This window comes from Taurulus bubalis, assembly GCF_910589615.1.
Source record: "Taurulus bubalis genome assembly, chromosome: 2".
Classification (NCBI taxonomy): Eukaryota; Metazoa; Chordata; class Actinopteri; order Perciformes; family Cottidae; genus Taurulus; species Taurulus bubalis.
The window spans coordinates 3,994,607-4,015,323 of NC_136590.1; the positions used below are offsets into that span (position 1 = coordinate 3,994,607).

The 20,717-nt window shown below is 43.9% G+C and overlaps 1 protein-coding gene across 1 annotated transcript; it reads right to left on the bottom strand.

The window, feature by feature from the left end:
• Positions 1-472: 472 nt before the first annotated feature.
• On the bottom strand, positions 473-20,034 carry gsg1l2b (gsg1-like 2b; the record flags this gene model as incomplete). The annotated part of the gene is made up of 5 exons (XM_079237222.1): positions 19,731-20,034; positions 18,630-18,677; positions 12,684-12,836; positions 10,228-10,339; positions 473-812 (listed from the first exon to the last, which is right to left on the bottom strand). The coding sequence occupies exons 1-5, from the start codon at positions 20,029-20,031 to the stop codon at positions 473-475; spliced, it is 954 nt and encodes a 317-aa protein (XP_079093348.1). The 5' UTR covers positions 20,032-20,034.
• Positions 20,035-20,717: the final 683 nt, after the last annotated feature.

Sequence of the window (20,717 nt, forward strand, 5' to 3'; positions counted from 1 at the left end):
GTGCTTGTGCTCGCCTTTGTCATGTTGTTAAAATGGCGCCTCGAGAGACTAGCCCTGATGAAAACGAGAGGCGGGACTACGCACCCTGGGGCCAAATTAGTCTGGCCCCACGGTGAATCTTTATTAGGGCGCTGATTGGCTAAATTGTATATCACTCATTTATATCTTTAATCAGTGATTGGGTAAACTGCTTATAAGACTGGTCTTTCTTGGGCCAAATGGATCTGGCACCAGCACGTGCATGGGCGCAGCAGAGACGTGCACAGCTGAGATGTCCACGGGTGGAGAGGACAAGCAGGAAAAGCATATATTTTGCGCAGATATCCTATTTTACAATATTTGTAAATATTATATATATTGAATATACTGGGTATATTCCATATCTCAAAAACACAAATATTGACAATTTGTATAATTAATTCATATTATAATTAATAATATTCTAAATATATATATATATTTTTTTGGTGGCTTAGGGTGGGGGCAGGCTCCATGGCCCTCTATTGACCGGCCGCCAATGCTCATCTCGCTGTGGGTCGGGCAGGTCGTTGAGGTCCAGGAAGATGGAGGTGTTGGACAGTTTGCGACCATTCAAAGACAGATCCAGCAGCTCCTCGGCAGTGTTTGGCACCGAGATGATGTACATGCCCCACACCTGCTCCGGAGAGTCCAGCTCCAACAGCTTCTGCTTGATCTTCAGGTTCTTCTCAATGTTCCTGCGCTTGTGCTTGAACTCCAGGATGGTTTTGGTATAGCGGTTGATGGTGGTGACTGAGGACGCCATGCAGGCCGTGAAGGAGCTCCATGCCAAACTAAAGTAAAGAGACAGAAACAGTTTGTGCCTCTTCATGTAGGTTATAGTGTGTATATATATATATATATATATATATATATATATATATATATATATATATATATATATATATATACACACACACACAGGTAAAAGCCAGTAAATTAGAATATTTTGAAAAACTTGATTTATTTCAGTAATTGCATTCAAAAGGTGTAACTTGTACATTATATTTATTCATTGCACACAGACTGATGCATTCAAATGTTTATTTCATTTAATTTTGATGATTTGAAGTGGCAACAAATGAAAATCCAAAATTCCATGTGTCACAAAATTAGAATATTGTGTTAGGGTTACATTTTGAAGATACCTGGTGCCACAAACTAATCAGCTGATTAACTCAAAACACCTGCAAAGGGCTTTAAATGGTCTCTCAGTCCAGTTCTGAAGCCTACACAAACATGGGGAAGACTTCAGATTTGACAGCTGTCCAAAAGGCGACCATCGACACATTGCACAAGGAGGGAAAGACACAAAAGGTTATTGCTGAAGAGGCTGGCTGTTCTCAGAGTGTCCAAACACATTAATGGAGAGGCAAAGGGAAGGAAAAACCGTGGTCAGAAAAAGTGTACAAGCAATAGGGATCACCGCGCCCTGGTCAAGATTGTGAAAAAAAACCCATTCAAAAATGTGGGGGAGATTCACAAGGAGTGGACAGCTGCTGGAGTCAGTGCTTCAAGATCCACCAGCAAGAGACGCTTGAAAGACATGGGTTTCAACTGCCGCATACCTCGTGTCAAGCCACTGTTGACCAAGAAACAGCGCGAAAAGCGTCTCACCTGGGCTAAGGGAAAAAAGAGCTGGACTGCTGCTGAGTGGTCCAAAGTCATGTTTTCTGACGAAAGCAAATTTTGCATTTCCTTTGGAAATCGAGGTCCCAGAGTCTGGAGGAGGACAGGAGAGGCACAGGATCCACGTTGCCTGAAGTCTAGTGTAAAGTTTCCACCATCAGTGATGGTTTGGGGTGCCATGTCATCTGCTGGTGTCGGTCCACTCTGTTTCCTGAGATCCAGGGTCAACGCAGCCGTATACCAGCAAGTTTTAGAGCACTTCATGCTTCCTGCTGCTGACCTGCTCTATGGAGATGGAGATTTCAAGTTCCAACAGGACTTGGCGCCTGCACACAGCGCAAAATCTACCCGTGCCTGGTTTACGGACCATGGTATTTTTGTTCTAAATTGGCCAGCCAACTCCCCTGACCTTAGCCCCATAGAAAATCTGTGGGGTATTGTGAAAAGGAAGATGCAGAATGCCAGACCCAAAAACGCAGAAGAGTTGAAGGCCACTATCAGAGCAACCTGGGCTCTCATAACACCTGAGCAGTGCCAGAAACTCATGGACTCCATGCCACGCCGCATTAACGCAGTAATTGAGGCAAAAGGAGCTTCAACCAAGTATTGAGTATTGTACATGCTCATATTTTTCATTTTCATACTTTTCAGTTGGCCAACATTTCTAAAAATCCCTTTTTTGTATCAGCCTTAAGTAATATTCTAATTTTGTGACACACGGAATTTTGGATTTTCATTTGTTGCCACTTCAAATCATCAAAATTAAATGAAATAAACATTTGAATGCATCAGTCTGTGTGCAATGAATAAATATAATGTACAAGAATGCAATTACTGAAATAAATCAAGTTTTTCAAAATATTCTAATTTACTGGCTTTTACGTGTGTGTGTGTGTGTGTGTGTGTGTGTGTGTGTGTGTGTGTGTGTGTGTGTGTGTGTGTGTGTATGTATGTATATATATATATATATATATATATATATATTGTGGCATCACAAGGGGACAGGTTGTGGAGGGACGCTACATTCCCACTGAGCCGCGCCCACACCACAAAATGGCCGCCGTGGGCGACACTACACCTCTTATACTGCCTCACGACGTACCCAGCTACAGGTGCTTAAGGCCCCTAATTGAGGCAGGGCTGGGAGGCTTGATAAAGGACAGAGCACAAGGGAAAAGGGAACTGGACTAGCAGGAGGACTGCCACCGGCTTGGATTAGAAAGGGCTCCCAGGACCAGGAAGAGGAGGACACTATCCCTTGGACAATACCGTGATGAGTTTTGTTTGTTTGATAACCCCTTTCTCCCCCTGGGATGCTTTCTGCTTATTCATGGACTTTGTTTTTGATTTTTTTATTTAAAAGCAACTACCGGGGAAATGGAATAATTTTTTTTTTCATTTATACCATCTGACTGTGCCTGTTTCCGTCTTGCACTGCCCCACCCTAGGCGGCCCTAGGGACAACCCGTGACATTACTATATATATATATATATATATATATATATATATATATATATATATATATATATATATATATATATATATGTGTGTATATACACTCATCTAAAGGATTATTAGGAACACCATCCTAATACTGTGTTTGACCCCCTTTCGCCTTCAGAACTGCCTTAATTCTACGTGGCATTGATTCAACAAGGTGCTGAAAGCATTCTTTAGAAATGTTGGCCCATATTGATAGGATAGCATCTTGCAGTTGATGGAGATTTGTGGGATGCACATCCAGGGCACGAAGCTCCTGTTCCACCACATCCCAAAGATGCTCTATTGGGTTGAGATCTGGTGACTGTGGGGGCCATTTTAGTACAGTGAACTCATTGTCATGTTCAAGAAACCAATTAGAAATGATTCAAGCTTTGTGATAAGGTGCATTATCCTGCTGGAAGTAGCCATCAGAGGATGGGTACATGTTTACGTCAAAATTCTGACTCTACCATCTGAATGTCTCCACAGAAATCAAGACTCATCAGACCAGGCAACATTTTTCCAGTCTTCAACTGTCCAATGTTGGTGAGCTCTTGCAAATTGTAGCCTCTTGTTTCTATTTGTAGTGGAGATGAGTGGTTCCCGGTGGGGTCTTCTGCTGTTGTAGCCCATCCGCCTCAAGGTTGTGCGTGTTGTGGCTTCACAAATGCTTTGCTGCATACCTCGGTTGTAACAAGTGGTTATTTCAGTCAATGTTGCTCTTCTATCAGCTTGAATCAGTCGGCCCATTCTCCTCTGACCTCTAGCATCAACAAGGCATTTTCGCCCACAGGACTGCCGCATACTGGATGTTTTTCCCTTTTCACACCATTCTTTGTAAACCCTAGAAATGGTTGTGCGTGAAAATCCCAGTAACTGAGCAGATTGTGAAATACTCAGACCGGTCCGTCTGGCACCAACAACCATGCCACGCTCAAAATTGCTTAAATCACCTTTCTTTCCCATTCTGACATTCAGTTTGGAGTTCAGGAGATTGTCTTGACCAGGACCACACCCCTAAATGCATTGAAGCAACTGCCATGTGATTGGTTGAATAGATAATTGCATTAATGAGAAATTGAACAGGTGTTCCTAATAATCCTGTGTGTGTGTGTGTGTGTGTGTGTGTGTATATATATATATATATATATGTGTGTGTGTATATATATATATATATATGTATATATATATATATATATATATATATATATATATGTATATGTATATATATATATATATGTATGTATGTATGTATGTATGTATGTATATATATATATATATATATATATATATATATATATATATACACACACAGTGTTGGGGTAGTTACTCAGAAAAAGTAACTAGTTACAAGTTACTTTTGAAAATTGCAACTAGATCACTTTACTAGTTACTGCATTTGAAAAGTAACTTCACTACTAGTTACTTTACTTTACTTTTTTTAAGCAAATGTCCAAATTAACCGCAAAGATACATGGACAAACATCATGGCCCTTTCATCACTTTATTTTCATTAATGGGCATCTCTTAGCCTTTCCACATAGTGTATTGTAAACATGTAAAACAAAAAGGCATATAAAACTCAGCCATTAACTTGAACGAACATTAACCCTGTTCACACTGTCTGACCAAAGAAATATGCCTCACTTTAAAATCCACAAACAACAGGATACAAGAGGCTATGTATGGTGGGGACATTCAGGTCAAACAGCATAACACATTGAAAACAGGCTTTTGGAAACATGAGACCCCACTAAACCAAATGGGGGCCTACTCCTAAGAACAAAACCAGCTTGTTCTAGGAATCATTGTAGTGGTTTTAGAAAAATAGAAAAATTAATGGCACTTTTTCCCATAAAATAGAAAGAGAAATGCACTTAACCCATCCATCCATCCATCCATTATCAGCCGCTTATCCGGGGTCGGGTCGCGGTGGCAGCAGGTTCAGCAGGCCGACCCAGGCTTCCCGCTCACCCGCAACACTTTCCAGCTCATTCTGGGGGATCCCGAGGCGTTCCAAGGCCAGCCGGGAGATATAATCCCTCCAGCGTGTCCTCGGTCTTCCCCGGGGTCTCCTACCAGTTGGACGTGCCTGGAAAACCTCTAATGGGAGGCGTCCAGGAGGCATCCTGACTAGATGCCCTAACCACCTCAGCTGACTCCTTTCGACACGAAGGAGCAGCGACTCGACTCCAAGCTCCCTCCTGATGTCCGAGCTCCTTACCCTATCTCTAAGGGTGAGCCCGGCCACCCTGCGGAGGAAGCTCATTTCGGCCGCTTGTATTCGAGATCTCGTTCTTTCGGTCACGACCCAGAGTTCGTGACCATAGGTGAGGGTTGGAACATAGACCGACCAGTAAATGGAGAGCTTCGCCTTCCGGCTCAGCTCCCTCTTCACCAGGACGGACCGGTACAGCGCCTGTTTTATTGCTGCAGCCGCACCGATCCGTCTGTCGATCTCCCGCTCCACCTTACCCTCACTCGTGAACAAGACCCCGAGATACTTGAACTCCTTCGCTTGGGGCAGGCAGTTTGTCCCCACCTGGAGGGAGCAATCCACCGGTTTCCGGCAGAGCACCATGGCCTCAGATTTGGAGGCGCTAACTCTCATCCCTGCCGCTTCACACTCGGCTGCAAAACGCCCCAGTGAATGCTGGAGGTCACAGTCCGAGGAGGCAAACAGGACCACATCATCCACGAACAGCAGAGAGGCGATCCTGAGACTCCCGAACCGGATCCTCTCCGCCCCCTGGCTGCGCCTAGATGTCCTGTCCGTGAAGGTCACGAACAGGACCGGTGATAAAGGGCAGCCCTGGCCTAGCTCCTACTGCAGGTGTACAAAGACCGGATAGCCCGTGCCAACTAGTCCGGCACCCCATACTCCCGCAGCACCCCCCACAAAAACCCCAGAGGGACCCGGTCGAAAGCCTTCTCCAAGTCCACAAAGCACATGTAGACTGGTTGGGCAAACTCCCAGGACCCCTCCAGTAGTCTTGCAAGGGTAAAGAGCTGGTCCACTGTTCCACGACCGGGACGGAATCCGCACTGCTCGTCTTGAATCTGAGGTTCGACAAGCGGTCGGAGCCTCCTTTCCAGCACCCTGGCATAAGCTTTTCCCGGGAGGCTGAGCAGTGTGATGCCATGATAGTTTGAGCACACTCTCCGGTCCCCCTTCTTGAAGATGGGAACCACCACCCCGGTCTGCCAATCCATGGGCACTGTTCCCGACCCCCATACGACACTGAAAAGGCGTGTCAACCAAGACAGCCCAACAATGTCCAGCGCTTTCAGCATCTCAGGGCAGATCTCACCCACCCCTGGCGCCTTGCCACCAAGGAGCTTTTTGACTACCTTAGCGACCTCTGCCAGGGATATGGGAGAAACCACCCCAGAGACTTCCGGCGCTGCCCCCTCTCCGGGGGACATGTTAGCCGGGTTTAGGAGTTCCTCAAAGTGCTCTTTCCACCGCCCGACGATGTCCCCAGTCCGGGTCAGCAGTTTCCCCCCCCCCCCCCTGCTGAGAACAGCCTGGGGTAGGCCCTGCTTTCCCTTCCTGAGCCGTCGGATGGTTTGCCAGAACTTCCTTGAGGCCAACCGAAAGTCCTTCTCTATGGCCTCCCCGAACTCCTCCCATGCCCGAGTTTTAGCATCCGCGACTATCGCAGCTGCAGCCCTTCTGGCCTGTCGGTACCCGTCAGCTGCTTCAGGAGACCCCTGGGCCAGCCAGGCCCGAAAGGCCTCCTTCTTCAGTTTGACGGCTTCCCTCACCACCGGGTTCTCAGGTTGCCGCCACGACAAGCACCGATGACCTTCCGGCCACAGCCCCGAGCAGCCGCGTCCACAATAGAGGCTTTGAACATGGTCCACTCGGGTTCCATGTCCCCAGCCTCCCTCGGGATTTGTGAGAAGTTCTTCCGGAGGTGGGAGTTGAAGACCTCCCGGACAGGATCCTCCGCCAGACGTTCCCAGTTCACCCTGACTACACGTTTGGGCTTGCCAGGTCTTTCTAGCCGACTCCCCCGCCATCTGATCCAACTCACCACCAGGTGGTGATCAGTTGACAGCTCTGCTCCTCTCTTCACCCGAGTGTCCAAGACATACGGCCGCAGATCAGATGATACGACTACAAAGTCGATCATTGATCTCCGGCCTAAGGTGTTCTGGTACCAGGTACACTTATGAGCCACCTTATGCTCGAACATGGTGTTCGTTAAGGACAAACTGTGGCTAGCACAGAAGTCCAACAACAAAACACCATTCGGGTTCAGATCGGGCAAGCCGTTCCTCCCAATCACGCCCCGCCAGGTTTCTCTGTCATTGCCCACGTGAGCGTTGAAGTCTCCCAGGAGAACTATGGAGTCGGCAGGCGTCGCCCTTTCCAGGACCCCTCCCACCGACTCCAAGAAGGCCGGATACTCCGAACTGCTGTTCGGTGCATAAGCACAAACAACAGTCAGAGCTTTACTCCCTGCAACCCGTAGGCGCAGGGAGGCGACCCTCTCGTTCTCCGGGGAAAACTCCAACATAGCGGCGCTCAGCCGGGGGCTCGTGAGTATCCCCACTCCCGCCCGGCGCCTCTCACCCTGGGCAACTCCAGAAAAGGACAAAGTCCAACCCTTCTCCAGGAGCTTGGTTCCAGAGCCCACGCTGTGCGTGGAGGTGAGCCCAACTATATCTAGCTGGTACCGCTCCACCTCCTCCACCAGCTCCGGCTCTTTCCCCGCTAGCGAGGTGACGTTCCACGTCCCTAGAGCTAGTCTATGCTGCCGGCGATCGGCTCGCCCAGGTCTCCTGCCTGGCCCGCCGCCCGGTCTGCATAGCACCCAACCCCGATAATTCTCCCCGCGGGTGGTGGGTCCACGGGGTGACTGCTGCTCCATGTTGTTTCTTCGGGCTGAGCCCGACCGGGCCCCATGGGCGAAAGCCAGGCCACCAGACGCTCGCCGACGAGCTCCCCTCCTGGGTCTGGCTCCGGGAGGGTGCCCCGGTTTCCCTTGTCCGGGCGAGGTAGCTATAGACCGTGGGCTGCTATTCATCAGGGTTTTTTGAACCGCTCTTAGTCTGGGCTCTCCCCCGAGACCTGTTTGCCTTGGGAGACCCTACCAGGGGCTGACGCCCCGGACAATATAGCTCCCAGGATCACTGAGCCACTCAAACTCCTCCACCACGTTAAGGTGGCGATTCATAGGAGGAGTGCACTTAACCCAAAAAATAGAAAGAAAAAATGCAATTAAATAAACAGAAAATCCACTTCATGCACTATATCCTACGAAGTTTATCATTTTTCTCTATTCTTCAAAATAGCGATCGTATCGCATGAGTAAAAGTCTCTTGAATCTTTTATCTGACAGCCTGTTCCTCCTTGGGGTCAGAACAATACTGCCCAGGCTGAAAAGCCTTTCGACAGTGTTGTAACTTGTTTTATTACATGATTTACTCTTATTGTGAAGAGCATGTAAACAGGACGTGCTTTTACTTTGAAGGCAGACAGTACAATGATACGTGCTTGTTGACGCTAACTAATATTGATGTTACGTGTGGAAAATATATACATGTCGGGTGCAAGAGCGCATTCTCAATCGCTTTAACAGTTGTAATACTGCAGTGCACCAGTAAAGTGATTCCGTTCATACCAGACGTGTCTTGTCCTCATTAGAAGCTCCACGTCATTACAGACAGGTGCACTTGATGGTATTGGAGTGTTGTATTGCTTTGCAATATTCTTAATCCTAGGGAACCTGGAGAGAACCTCCCAGTTGGATCCGGGCACTCCGTCTCCGTCTCATCCATTCCCCGCTTCCCTCCTATGCACCAGCAGCTACGTCACTCAAATCACTCAGATCGAGTTCTGTGATAGATTGTTCATGCAGGCCACTAAAAGAGAACTTTTCGGACTGGTAAAAATGTCTCGAGTAACGTAGGAACGCGCGTTACTGAGGTCTAGTAAAGTAGTGTAGTTACCAATATTTTGAGTGTTACTTCGTTACCTATAAAAGTAATTACGTTACTGTAATCCGTTACTTTGTAACTCGTTACCCCCAACACTGTGTGTATGTGTGTATATATAAATATATAAATAATAGGGCTGGGCACGTTAACGCGTTATAAATGTGTTAACGTAGCAATCCATTAATGCCGACAAGGAGTTTATCATGTGTTAACAGCATGTTTTTTAATCTCTCCCAGACGGCGTAGTTGATAAACACAAAGCTATTTGTAACCAGTGCAAACTGTAATTGTCTTATCACCGGAGTACTACAAGCCTGAAGTATCACTTGAATGCGTTAGTTACACAGCATTGATGTAGGATCAGCCAACCAGCGTCCTTAGAATCGCAACAAATAACGGCGTGTATGAGCCTCCCTCAAGACGCACCGTCGTCAGGAGACTTCACGCGTTGCATGAAACGGCACGGACTACGTTACAACGTGCACCAACTGTTGCTCTTACTGGAGACTACTGAACATCGCTGGGTAACCACAGTTATCTCGGAGTTACAGTTCATTATATTGATGATATAGTTCATTATATGGGTGCTGCATTCACGCTTTGACTGTCATGAAAACAGAAGACGTGCGCGAAACATTTTATTCATGTTGCACAGCAGTGGAACGTTTCCAATAAAGTCAGCACACTTAGCACGGATAGTGCAATAAATATGATGCTGCTTCGAGACATCTGCTGGTGGAACACGTCCCATGCGTTGCGCACACTCTCCAGCGCTCCGTCACAGCGTCACAGTGCATTTGACACAGAGTCACAGTGCATTTGACAATGTCCTGGCCAAATGCAGAACAGTTGTGGGCCTTCAAACACAGTGCAGCAAGTGCTGCTGAACTACAGCAGCAACACATTGAACATGGTTGAAGAAGGAGTCGCTTGTCATTCTAACAGGGAGGGACCCTTACTACTGAACATAGACTGTTTATGCTGTTCCCTGATCAAATAAAATCTCAGTCAGTTAGTTACTAACTAACTGACTGATTGAGACAGAGACTGTGTTACAAAGTATAGAAGAAAAAACATCTGTGGTCCACTGGTACCACAGTATTTCCTGTATGTATCTGCAGATTGTCAAATGCTGCATGTGAACTCACATGTAAGACCAGCTGTAGTCCCATGTTTGAGGTTTCCAGTCTTCTGGGCCCAAACTAACAGTCAGTTGGAAGGCTGTTGTGAACATCACGTGGGCCACCATGCCCAACAGACCTGTGGGGATGAGTAATGATGAAGAAAATAACATCTTGTCCTGACATCCTACTTTAAGAACATCAGTGCACTTTACTTCAGTTACCACTTGGAGGCTGTGTTATATTATGCTCGACTGAATAGCCATTGACACAGCACAACAAACCTACATTCTAACTTCTGTGCCATGTAAGACTGTCACAATGTTGGTTTGTCTGGTGTCTTGTCCTATTGTGAAGTCCTTGTCTTGTGTGTCCTCTGTGGTCCTGCACTTCCTCCCTTGTGATTGACTGTCTGCCCTGTTCCCTGATTGTGCATTCCGTTCACCTGTGCTGCCCTCAGTGTTTCCAGCTGTTCCTCATTACCCTACTCTTGTATTTAAACCCTGTTTGTCTTCTGTCCCCTTGTCGGATTGTCTTGGTTTCTTTGTTCCGTGGTGTTCATGTCGTGTGCCACCCCTGATGAAGTGTTTTGTTTTGGACCTCATGCTAATTAAAGCCCGTTTTGGATTTTTACCTCTGAAACCTGCCTCCAGTCTCTCCCTCCTGCACCTGGGTCTCTGCGCACCACCCACCCCTGCTGCCCCCCTGACAAAGACATGAACAAACTGGATATAGCACATTTCCTCCCATACACAAAAGCACACAAAAAGGTGAAATCTGATTGGATGGAAGCTCTCCTTCAAACCAGCTGCACTGAAAGCAGCACTGCAGGCTGGAAACAAAGCAACAGAGGAAGACTGGAGCTGTGTAATGAGACAATAAGCTAATAGGGAAAAATAATTATAATACATGTAGTGTATTTGTGAAAAACAATTACATTATAATATAGCTATAACTTTGTGATTCTGTTTAGGCCAGCAGAGAAGGCTTAGCTGGCGCTCCACTTGTGTAAAGAGATAATATGGCCCTAAAGCTGAACATGTTTTACTCAAACTGTTTTGGTGGTTGAGATTGGTTTACCAAAGGTCTTGGGTTCACAAAAGCAGTGGAATATATTATACATGGTAGATAAATGTAAATACATGTCTAATACCAAATGTTGTATTAGCGTTTTTTGAGTAGAAGTGTAGTCTAGTGGGTTGGTCGGGCTGTCTTGTCTCTGCCTATAAGCCAGTGTATTTTTGCTGGGGAGGTCCTTAGGGATTTCACACAAAATGTCGCTGGACACCTGAATCGACAAATCACTGTGAAAGGTGGAGCTTGACACAAACTCCACAGGCTGAGAGCTCCTGTGAGAGTCACGTAGGAGCTCACAGGTCATAGTCAAGAGTCTGGCGCATCCAACAACAGCTGAGTCGTATTTCTGTGCCGTTTTTTCGTGTAGCTATTAATAGAAACATTCGGTAAACATCATAATCTGCGCCGGCGGCGTGCTGATTGAAGTTGAGTTACCGTAAAAAACAACAACTCCATAGTGTCTAGATGAGTGATACACTTGTTGATAGCGATCTCAGGTGGGAAAACATTGTTAGAGATATGACCAGGACCAATCACCAAGACTTCAGGGGTCCAGAGTCTCTTATTTGTCATTTCCTCGCACAAAATGGCACCGCGGGTGGCTGCCTCGGTGTGTTGGTCCTCATTATATTGTATTGTTTTTGTTTTAAATACTGTTTTCTGCTGTGATTCCCGGAGCTCTTTCACCAGAGATGAGCTCATGAACATTAAGGGAACAACTCCAGTGGACTTACTTCCAAGTTTTTTTAACTTCTGTGGAGTTACTGGACATTCTCGTTCAAGGTGCGCTCACCTTAACTCACGCAGTCTGAGAGGGGAAATGTGCTGGCGCGCTCGTGCTCGTGCGTCTCCGCACACGTGGATTTCGTACAGCGCTGCTGGCCATATTTCTCTCCAATGTCCACCCACTGTGCAACAAACTCAATGAAATTCAGCTGCTGGTGGGGGGAGACAGAGACTTTTCTTCATCCTCCGTTTCGTGCTTCATTGAGACCTGGCTCTGTGGATCGATACCGGACTCCGCGTTCCAGCTGGCTGGCTTCCAGCTGTTCAGAGCAGACCGCAACACGGAGCTCTCGGACAAAACAAAGGGTAGAGGAATCTGCTTCTACTCCAACAACGGCTGGTGCAACGACGTAACAGTGATTCTACAGCACTATTCTCCGGATCTGGAATCTCTCATCATTAACTGCAAACCTAGTGGTTTGCAGTTAATGACTTGTTTACTTGTTTCCCACAAACGTAAAACAAGTTTTACCTCCTTTTAGTAGAAAAAAAAGTCAATGAAGTTTGCATTTCCCCACCCTGTTATTTATCTCAAACAATCAATTCAACATGTTGATATGATTCATTTAACTGTACTCTATTTAATGACTAAAATGGTTAGTTTTAATGACACTACTCACCTGAGAGCACAGTGAATATGGCAGCGAAGGCATTGAGCTTGAGGCCGTCTATGGCATTGCCCAAGTGACACACCTCTATGGACATTAGGATGCCTCCGGAGGCCAGCAGGATGATGTACAGGCACTCTGCAACAATGCACAGCCACAGCACTCCTATGGAGAGAATTGGTTATGGCAAAAGAATAGCAAAGTGGAAGAAAAACAACTTTCCATATTGTGGGGGAGAACACAGTTGAGTGAATATTGGAGGGGGTGTAATGCTATAAAGAGGACAGATGGGGGGTGGGGGAATTGAAAAAGAATATGGGTAAGTAAGCGCAAAGAGAGAGGATAGGAACAGGAAAGGAAGGAGGATGGAGAATTAGACAGGGAAAGTGGACCAGTGACCCTGTCAACCATATAGTTAACCTTCACAGTCAAAGAAAGGAGGTCATTGTGAGAGGTTGTGAGAGGTAGGACAACTTATCAATAGATTTTAAAGTGGTCAATGTAAGGTAATTGCATATATCTCCAAAGGGCAGGTAGTTATTGTGTGGTTAATTTATCACAAGGTGGACTAAAGTAACATAACTGTTACCTAAAATATGTCAGTAAATTATGAATTGGCTTGCATCATTCATCTAAAGATATATTTTTCACCTGCTCTAAATTGAATTTCACATCAATATTGATTTGATTAAGTTTATAATAGAAGGCTAGAGATGATTAAGGAAAATGTTTTCAGAAAAATTTTATAAAAAATTGCTTTTCAGAAGTTTGAACGGGCGGCAATTACGTGCATTTACCAAAAGTACTTCCTCTCATTTTGCCTTGCTATATCTGATATTTACTCATTTGATAGCAGCATGCGGGTGAACTAAAAGAAACAAGTTAATGTAAAGCAAAAGGGGGTTGTGTGGTACCGTCTAAATACACTGGGATCCAAGCTGTCATTTGTGTCTAAAGATCACTTTGTTTCAGTGGCTGGTTCTTTCAGCAGAGGAAAACATGGAGTGACCTGGTTCTCGACCTTAGTCCATGCTGTCTGACTTCCATAGCCTCTCCATGGCTTTCTGCTCGTACTGAAGACAAATCTCTAAAAAGAGCTGACAAATATATAGTTTCATTAAAAAAAAAAATTCCTAAAAGAGCTGGACACTGTAGTTTTTAGCAAACATTACTCAAACATGAAGAAATAGTGCAAACTGTATTTTGAGGTAAACCAAGTTTTTTGGACAATAATAGAGTTTTTTGGCACAGGTACAAGATATATCAGGCTTTAGCCATAAAGTTGTCAGTAAGATATATTCATAGCTGTTTTGTGTCTTTTCATGGCAATAAGGATATAGGTTAAATATTAAATAAACAAACATTGACGAAATTATTGCTGCATGTTTGGATGAGATCTACATAGCCAGCTAATATGTAGCTTGTAGTAAACTGTAACACTTTGATCAAGCAACTTCTCCTGGAAACCCCGACTGCAGCTTCTACATTCCTAAAAATGACAATAGTGAGATGCAAACATCACCTGATTTGTAAAAAATATCAATGTCCCCGAAACAGACTGACATGGACACGATGTCAGACAACGACATTAACCCTGTGGGGTCTGTCATTTTCTCGATTTTACAAAAAAATTTAAATTCCCCTTTTTAAAGGCACTTGCATATGATACATACTCATGTGTTGTATATCAGCATTTGCAGAACAATCTCAGCTCTCTAAATAATGAGGCACCATTGTCCTAAGGCACAAATGTAAAGAGATAATGTCCCTAAAGCTGAAAAATGTAAGCTCGGTTTTGAAAACAAGCTTACATTTAGACGAATGTAGACGAACTGTTTTGGTGCTTGAAATTGGTCTACCAAAGGTCTTAAGATCACAAAAGCAGTGGAATATATCAATAACATTGCAGATAAATGTAAATACATGTCTAATACCAAATTTTGTATTATCAAGTAGAAGTTTTGTGTGTAACTACTTTCCCCAAAATGAGAGGGTGTAATGCTATAAAGAGGACAGATGGGGGGTGGGGGAATTGAAAAAGAATATGGGTAAGTAAGCGCAAAGAGAGAGGATAGGGACAGGAAAGGAAGGAGGATGGAGAATTAGACAGGGAAAGTGGACCAGTGACCCTGTCAACCATATAGTTAACCTTCACAGTCAAAGAAAGGAGGTCATTGTGAGAGGTAGGACAACTTATCAATAGATTTTAAAGTGGTCAATGTAAGGTAATTGCATATATCTCCAAAGGGCAGGTAGTTATTGTGTGGTTAATTTATCACAAGGTGGACTAAAGTAACATAACTGTTACCTAAAATATGTCAGTAAATTATGAATTGGCTTGCATCATTCATCTAAAGATATATTTTTCACCTGCTCTAAATTGAATTTCACATCAATATTGATTTGATTAAGTTTATAATAGAAGGCTAGAGATGATTAAGGAAAATGTTTTCAGAAAAATTTTATAAAAAATTGCTTTTCAGAAGTTTGAACGGGCGGCAATTACGTGCATTTACCAAAAGTACTTCCTCTCATTTTGCCTTGCTATATCTGATATTTACTCATTTGATAGCAGCATGCGGGTGAACTAAAAGAAACAAGTTAATGTAAAGCAAAAGGGGGTTGTGTGGTACCGTCTAAATACACTGGGATCCAAGCTGTCATTTGTGTCTAAAGATCACTTTGTTTCAGTGGCTGGTTCTTTCAGCAGAGGAAAACATGGAGTGACCTGGTTCTCGACCTTAGTCCATGCTGTCTGACTTCCATAGCCTCTCAATGGGACTGAGGAATAACTTCATACTACAGATCAAGCTTTAAGGGGTGTGTGTGTAAATGAAAAATTAACGTTACAACAGTTTTAGTTTTCAAACAAAATATTGACTATATATTTGAGTCAAAATACGGACTTTGAGACGCGCTTCCCCCACTAACTCTGTGAGGATTTAGTTCTGTCCCACTGTCACATTGTTGAGTGCTTGAGTGCTCTCTGACAGACAGTTTGAGACCTTTAACCCTTTCTGTAAGTCAGCATTAGATGCCGACTTTGCTCAAGGGAGTTACCCACAGTTCATAGCAATGTGACATTAAACACGCAGTTCCTAATGGAAGAATGGATACGTAAAAAAAAAGATGAACAAAGAGGCACGTGGCTGAACGTGGCTTGTAATGGTGGCTCTTGGCTCTCGAAGGCAATTCGTAGGTCCTGTTGTTGGATGCGATGCGTATTATATCAGCTAGACCCTCGTCCTCCACAACGTTAACAGGCCTACACGCAGTAGCTACCCATTTACCTATGGCTGCAATAAGTTTGTTCTTCGTTGTGGTGTCCATGTGTTTCTGTCCGAAGTCATCCATTCTTGTCTGGCTATGATGAGGGGGCGCAGAGTTAGCATCAGCTGTGTGCTTGGCCATCAAGTGGTATTTCAGACTGGATAGTAGGGCTGCAACTAACGATTATTTTAATAATCGATTAATCGGTTGATTATTTTTTCGATTAATCGATGAATCGGATAGAAAAATGTTTTTATCAAAAAAGCGTTCATTTCCAACCCTTTATTCAAAAACAGAAGTGACAGTGCAAAACATCTTCAGAAAGTGCACAAACAGGTTGCTCCTTGAACATCCCTGAGCTATTAATTAAAACAACAAAATCCCTCACACTAAAAACATACACATGTATGCTTTACATCTGCCAAATGTGAGTCCTTTTTACTGTAATTGATCCCTCCAGAGGCTGCATTTAGCATACCCTGCTTTATCAATATGTATGAAATACTGGGACAAACTCTTTCATTCTGGGTCTCTTATGACCACGACATGACGTTGTTTGCTAAGCCCAACTACGTGATTTGCTTCATTCTACTTTGAGTAAAAAAAAAAAAAAAACCTGCAGCCAGATCCGCCGGTGTGCCGGTTTAACGTTAACGAGTGACAGCGTGACCTGAACCAGACCGGGGGGTGACGGCATGTTTCATCACGTTACGTTTTTTTACAAGCAAGACGGAACATAACGTAACTTAAACGACAATACACAACCCAAACACGTTAGCTAACGCGATAGCAAGCTGACTAGCTTCCATTAAAAACAAGTTTGAGGATCATGAAGACGCTGATTGGCCAAGACTCGACTTGTCAAAATCTTCTATTTTTGAGAACATCACAACCTCAGCTTTTCTCGTGTCTCACTCCAATCTCAGAAACGCTGGCCGGCCAGTTGCTCTGCTCCGCTCTTTTTTTCTTCTCCGCGACTTATTGCCCGGCGTAATAATCGCGCGACACAACGAATCGATAATGAAATTCGTTGCCAACACTTTTGATAATCGATTTTTATCGATTCGTTGTTGCAGCCCTATTGGATAGGCTACGATGATAGCGCAGTTTACAATGACAAATGGCACATACCATTGACTTTGTACTTTGGTCTTTTGATCTTGTCAAGTGAACCATCTGACAACTTTTTGAAAGTAAACTTTCCATTCATTAGCGTCTTATCATTCATTTTGCTGTATTGAGCTCACCATTCATTCATTTCAAATCGTAACGCCCAAACGGCGTGCCTATTGTTTTGCTTCCGGTTGAGCTACATCCGGCGTGGTGCTCGCGAGAAAAGAACAAAAAAAGTAAAAACGGTTAATGCCGTTAATAATGCGCTAATATGACAGCACTAATATATATATATATATATATATATATTAGTATTTTTTTACATTCATCAAACATTTCGTTTTGACAAACTAGTAAATAATTGAAAATTACTTCTCATCATGTGGAAGACGTTCAAATCAGTGAATAAAGAGTATAAAATAAATACACAATTGTACACTATTTTTTTATGTAGTCAAGTGATATGTTGCAGCAAATGCTGTCCCATTCATATTTACACCAGTTCAAGCACTCACAGCCTCTGACACTCAACCACTTAGCAGGTGACGTCAGTAAGTCCCTAAGGGTTCAGGGTTTAGGGGGGACATTGGGATTGGGCCTGAAAGTCACGTAGGCACATGCAACAACAGCTGCATCTTATTTCTGTGCCGTTTTTTCGCAGAGTTATTAATAGAAACATCCGGTAAACGCGGACCCCAGAGGGTTAAGAGACAGCCGAAGAGAATTAGCCTGCATGGCTAAATCTGGCATATTTCCATGACGACCCATGTTAAGTAATGTACATAGTCCCCTCTTAAATAAAATGATAGATCAATAAAATGATGACTTTGAGAAGAAGCAGGTTTTCAGCTCGTGTGAGTTTATTCGCCGGACTATTTGTTGTTCATTCGCATGGTTTATCTCAATGGAATAAGTTATCATTTCCGACATCCACCACTATTTCTGCTTGTTATTTTTTCGTGTTTGCATTCACGCTGCCAAGCGAAAATTCGCGTTCACTTCCATTCACGTCTGTGCATTGTCTTTGCATGTAATCTAAAAATTTGCAACGCTTTTGGTGTGAACGCAGCATAAGGGAACTGATTAGAGGCTATGAGGCTGTATGGAAGTGATTAATGGAACACGACCAGTTTAATCGATAGCTCTAGTGTCATTGATTAGACCAAAACATTGTATAGCCTAGGTATTATGTTGTTGACTTAATGACATTAGAAGAAGAAAAAGGAAGCAGAGATACTATACGCTGATGCCTAAGTAGGGCAGAATAGGCATTACAAATAACCAGCAGTGAGCCGGTCTTGGCGGACTGTTCTAACAACAGTCCAACCAACTGCCAGTATTTCACCACAGTAACCAAAGATCAGAAATTCCTTTTCCAAAACGTCCGTTTCAGGCCAAATGGTCACCACAGCGCTAAGCAGCTTAATTAGAGTGACCACAAAGCGGCCCTTTTAAGAGAGTTAAAGATTTCGTGCCTTTTTTTATGTTCTTTTTGCACCAGTGAGATGGAACATGATACTGACTGATGGATTAGTATGGATTGTTTGCATAGCACTGAAACATATACATGCTTACCTCTTTCATTTAAAGGTGCAACATGAAGGAAACGTCTGCATTTTTCACCTGGAAAAGGTTAATTAGACAATGAATATAAACTAAGTAACAGGATAACCACTACTGCAACTGTAGTTGTTCTAAATAGTGAGTCACAGGCAGCATATTCCATTTTGTGTGACACAGATGTGAAAAAAAACACTATTTGATCCAATCTGTGAAGGGATTTGCTTTGTGTGTTTGTGCAATAACAAGCTCAACCACTTCCCCCAGCATTTCTAGATCTGCTGCCTCAATTCCAGCTTGTAGTAGTGTACTAGCCAAAAACTGTGTAGGGTATTAATGTCAACAGGAAAAATGCTGTATACAAACATGTATAGTGCAAATATTGGAGTGACATTCCTTAATCAGTAATTGGGGGATCATGCAGCTCTCACCTGATTTATCTGGAATTGGCCCATAAATCAGCTGGACAGCTTTCTCACACTATGTATATGTAATATAACATCATATTTGAAGTAGGCATAATAAGCCTGCCTTTTATAATTTCACAGTTGTCCAAAGACTATAAAAAGAACAAGTCCATTACTCAACTGATAGAAAGTTAATCAACAAACATAATCCGTTCGAGTTTAAAAAAATCTAAATTGGTAAACAATTTGTTGTTGGCTTCTTAATTGTGGAAATTAGCTGCTTTATCAAGTGTTATGATATTCAACTGAAGATCATTGGGTTGTTGATCAGGAAACATAAGCCATGTCAACTTGGATACCGTACATTTTTGTTACTATTTTCTGACATTTAATGGACCTTGCATCCTTGGGACTAAAACCTCCAATGTCCACACAAAGCTGTTTGTTTTAATACTGATGACCAGATGTTAAGATTTGAAATGCCTTTTGTGATTTATTTTTTATTTTTATGTAACTTTCAAATTGATTTCTAGGATTAATCATGAAATCTAGTTTTGAAGCAGAATTATTATTTACAAGAAGCAAGTGTCTTTAAAAAATAAATAAAATATGGGTTACTGGATCGACTTGCCCTGCGTAACACACAGATTGCGCGCCCCGCTGTGCTTCGGTCCCCACATCAGCTCAGTGCCTTTCTGTTAAAATGTACCTGTCATGTTGACGTTCTGCTCGCAGGAGAACCAGATTCCGGTGTGAAACTTCCTCATCAGGTACTTATCATCCCCAGTCTCCCAGATGTACTGCACCAGCCGTGTGTTGTTGATGTTGGAGCTGTTGAACCTGATGCAGAACGACTGCTTGGTTGTGAGCGGGCCCTTGCAGAATGGCTTTACCACTTTCCGGGTCCCTTCGCACCAGTAGCTGGTGGTGAGAGCCGAAACTGCCAGAATCAGAGCGAGGAAGTTCAAGGTGAGAGCCAGCGATGCTCTCCGGCGCCTCTCTATCCCCATAACCGCAACCGGAGGAGTGATGACGTTTTACTTAATCCCTCGCCTTATACGACACCGGATTCTGGGACTTCTCCTCCTCAAATCGTCATGATCCCGTTATTCACGTTAATATATCCGCGGCTAATCATCGTGGCCCGCCTGGCCCATACAGTGTGCCTCTCACATCTGCTCCTCCAGTGCAGCTGACTTCTTCATTTTGAAGACCACCCCCCTTCTCTCGCGTGTGAGGGAGAGACTCCCTCACACGCGCCACTTTTCAGCCACATGTCACTAAGATGCGAAGCCGAGCTCACGTGGTCCAGGGCTCTTGACAGGCTTCAGTGAAAACGTGTGTAATCCCATTGGCAGAGGAATTTCAACCTGATTTGTCAATTCAAATCTGTTCCAGCGGAAATTTCTTGTAGCCAATATAATTAAAAATAATGAAACCTACACTTTCCATAGTACAACATAATAATCTTTTCAATAGATGCCCTCATGTCTATCCTTGTCTTTGTAGCACAGGCCTTGTTATAAATCTGCAGTACCCGAGCCCAAACTGATTTTACCATTAGAGCTATTTTTCAATAGTGTCCTGGCCAAGACAGGCAGCACAATCAATTACACGACTTTAGACATACAACCCCCATGAGTGATGTAAGGAAGGATCAAGGTGAGAGGCCACAGGTCCAGACGGCATCAGCTCA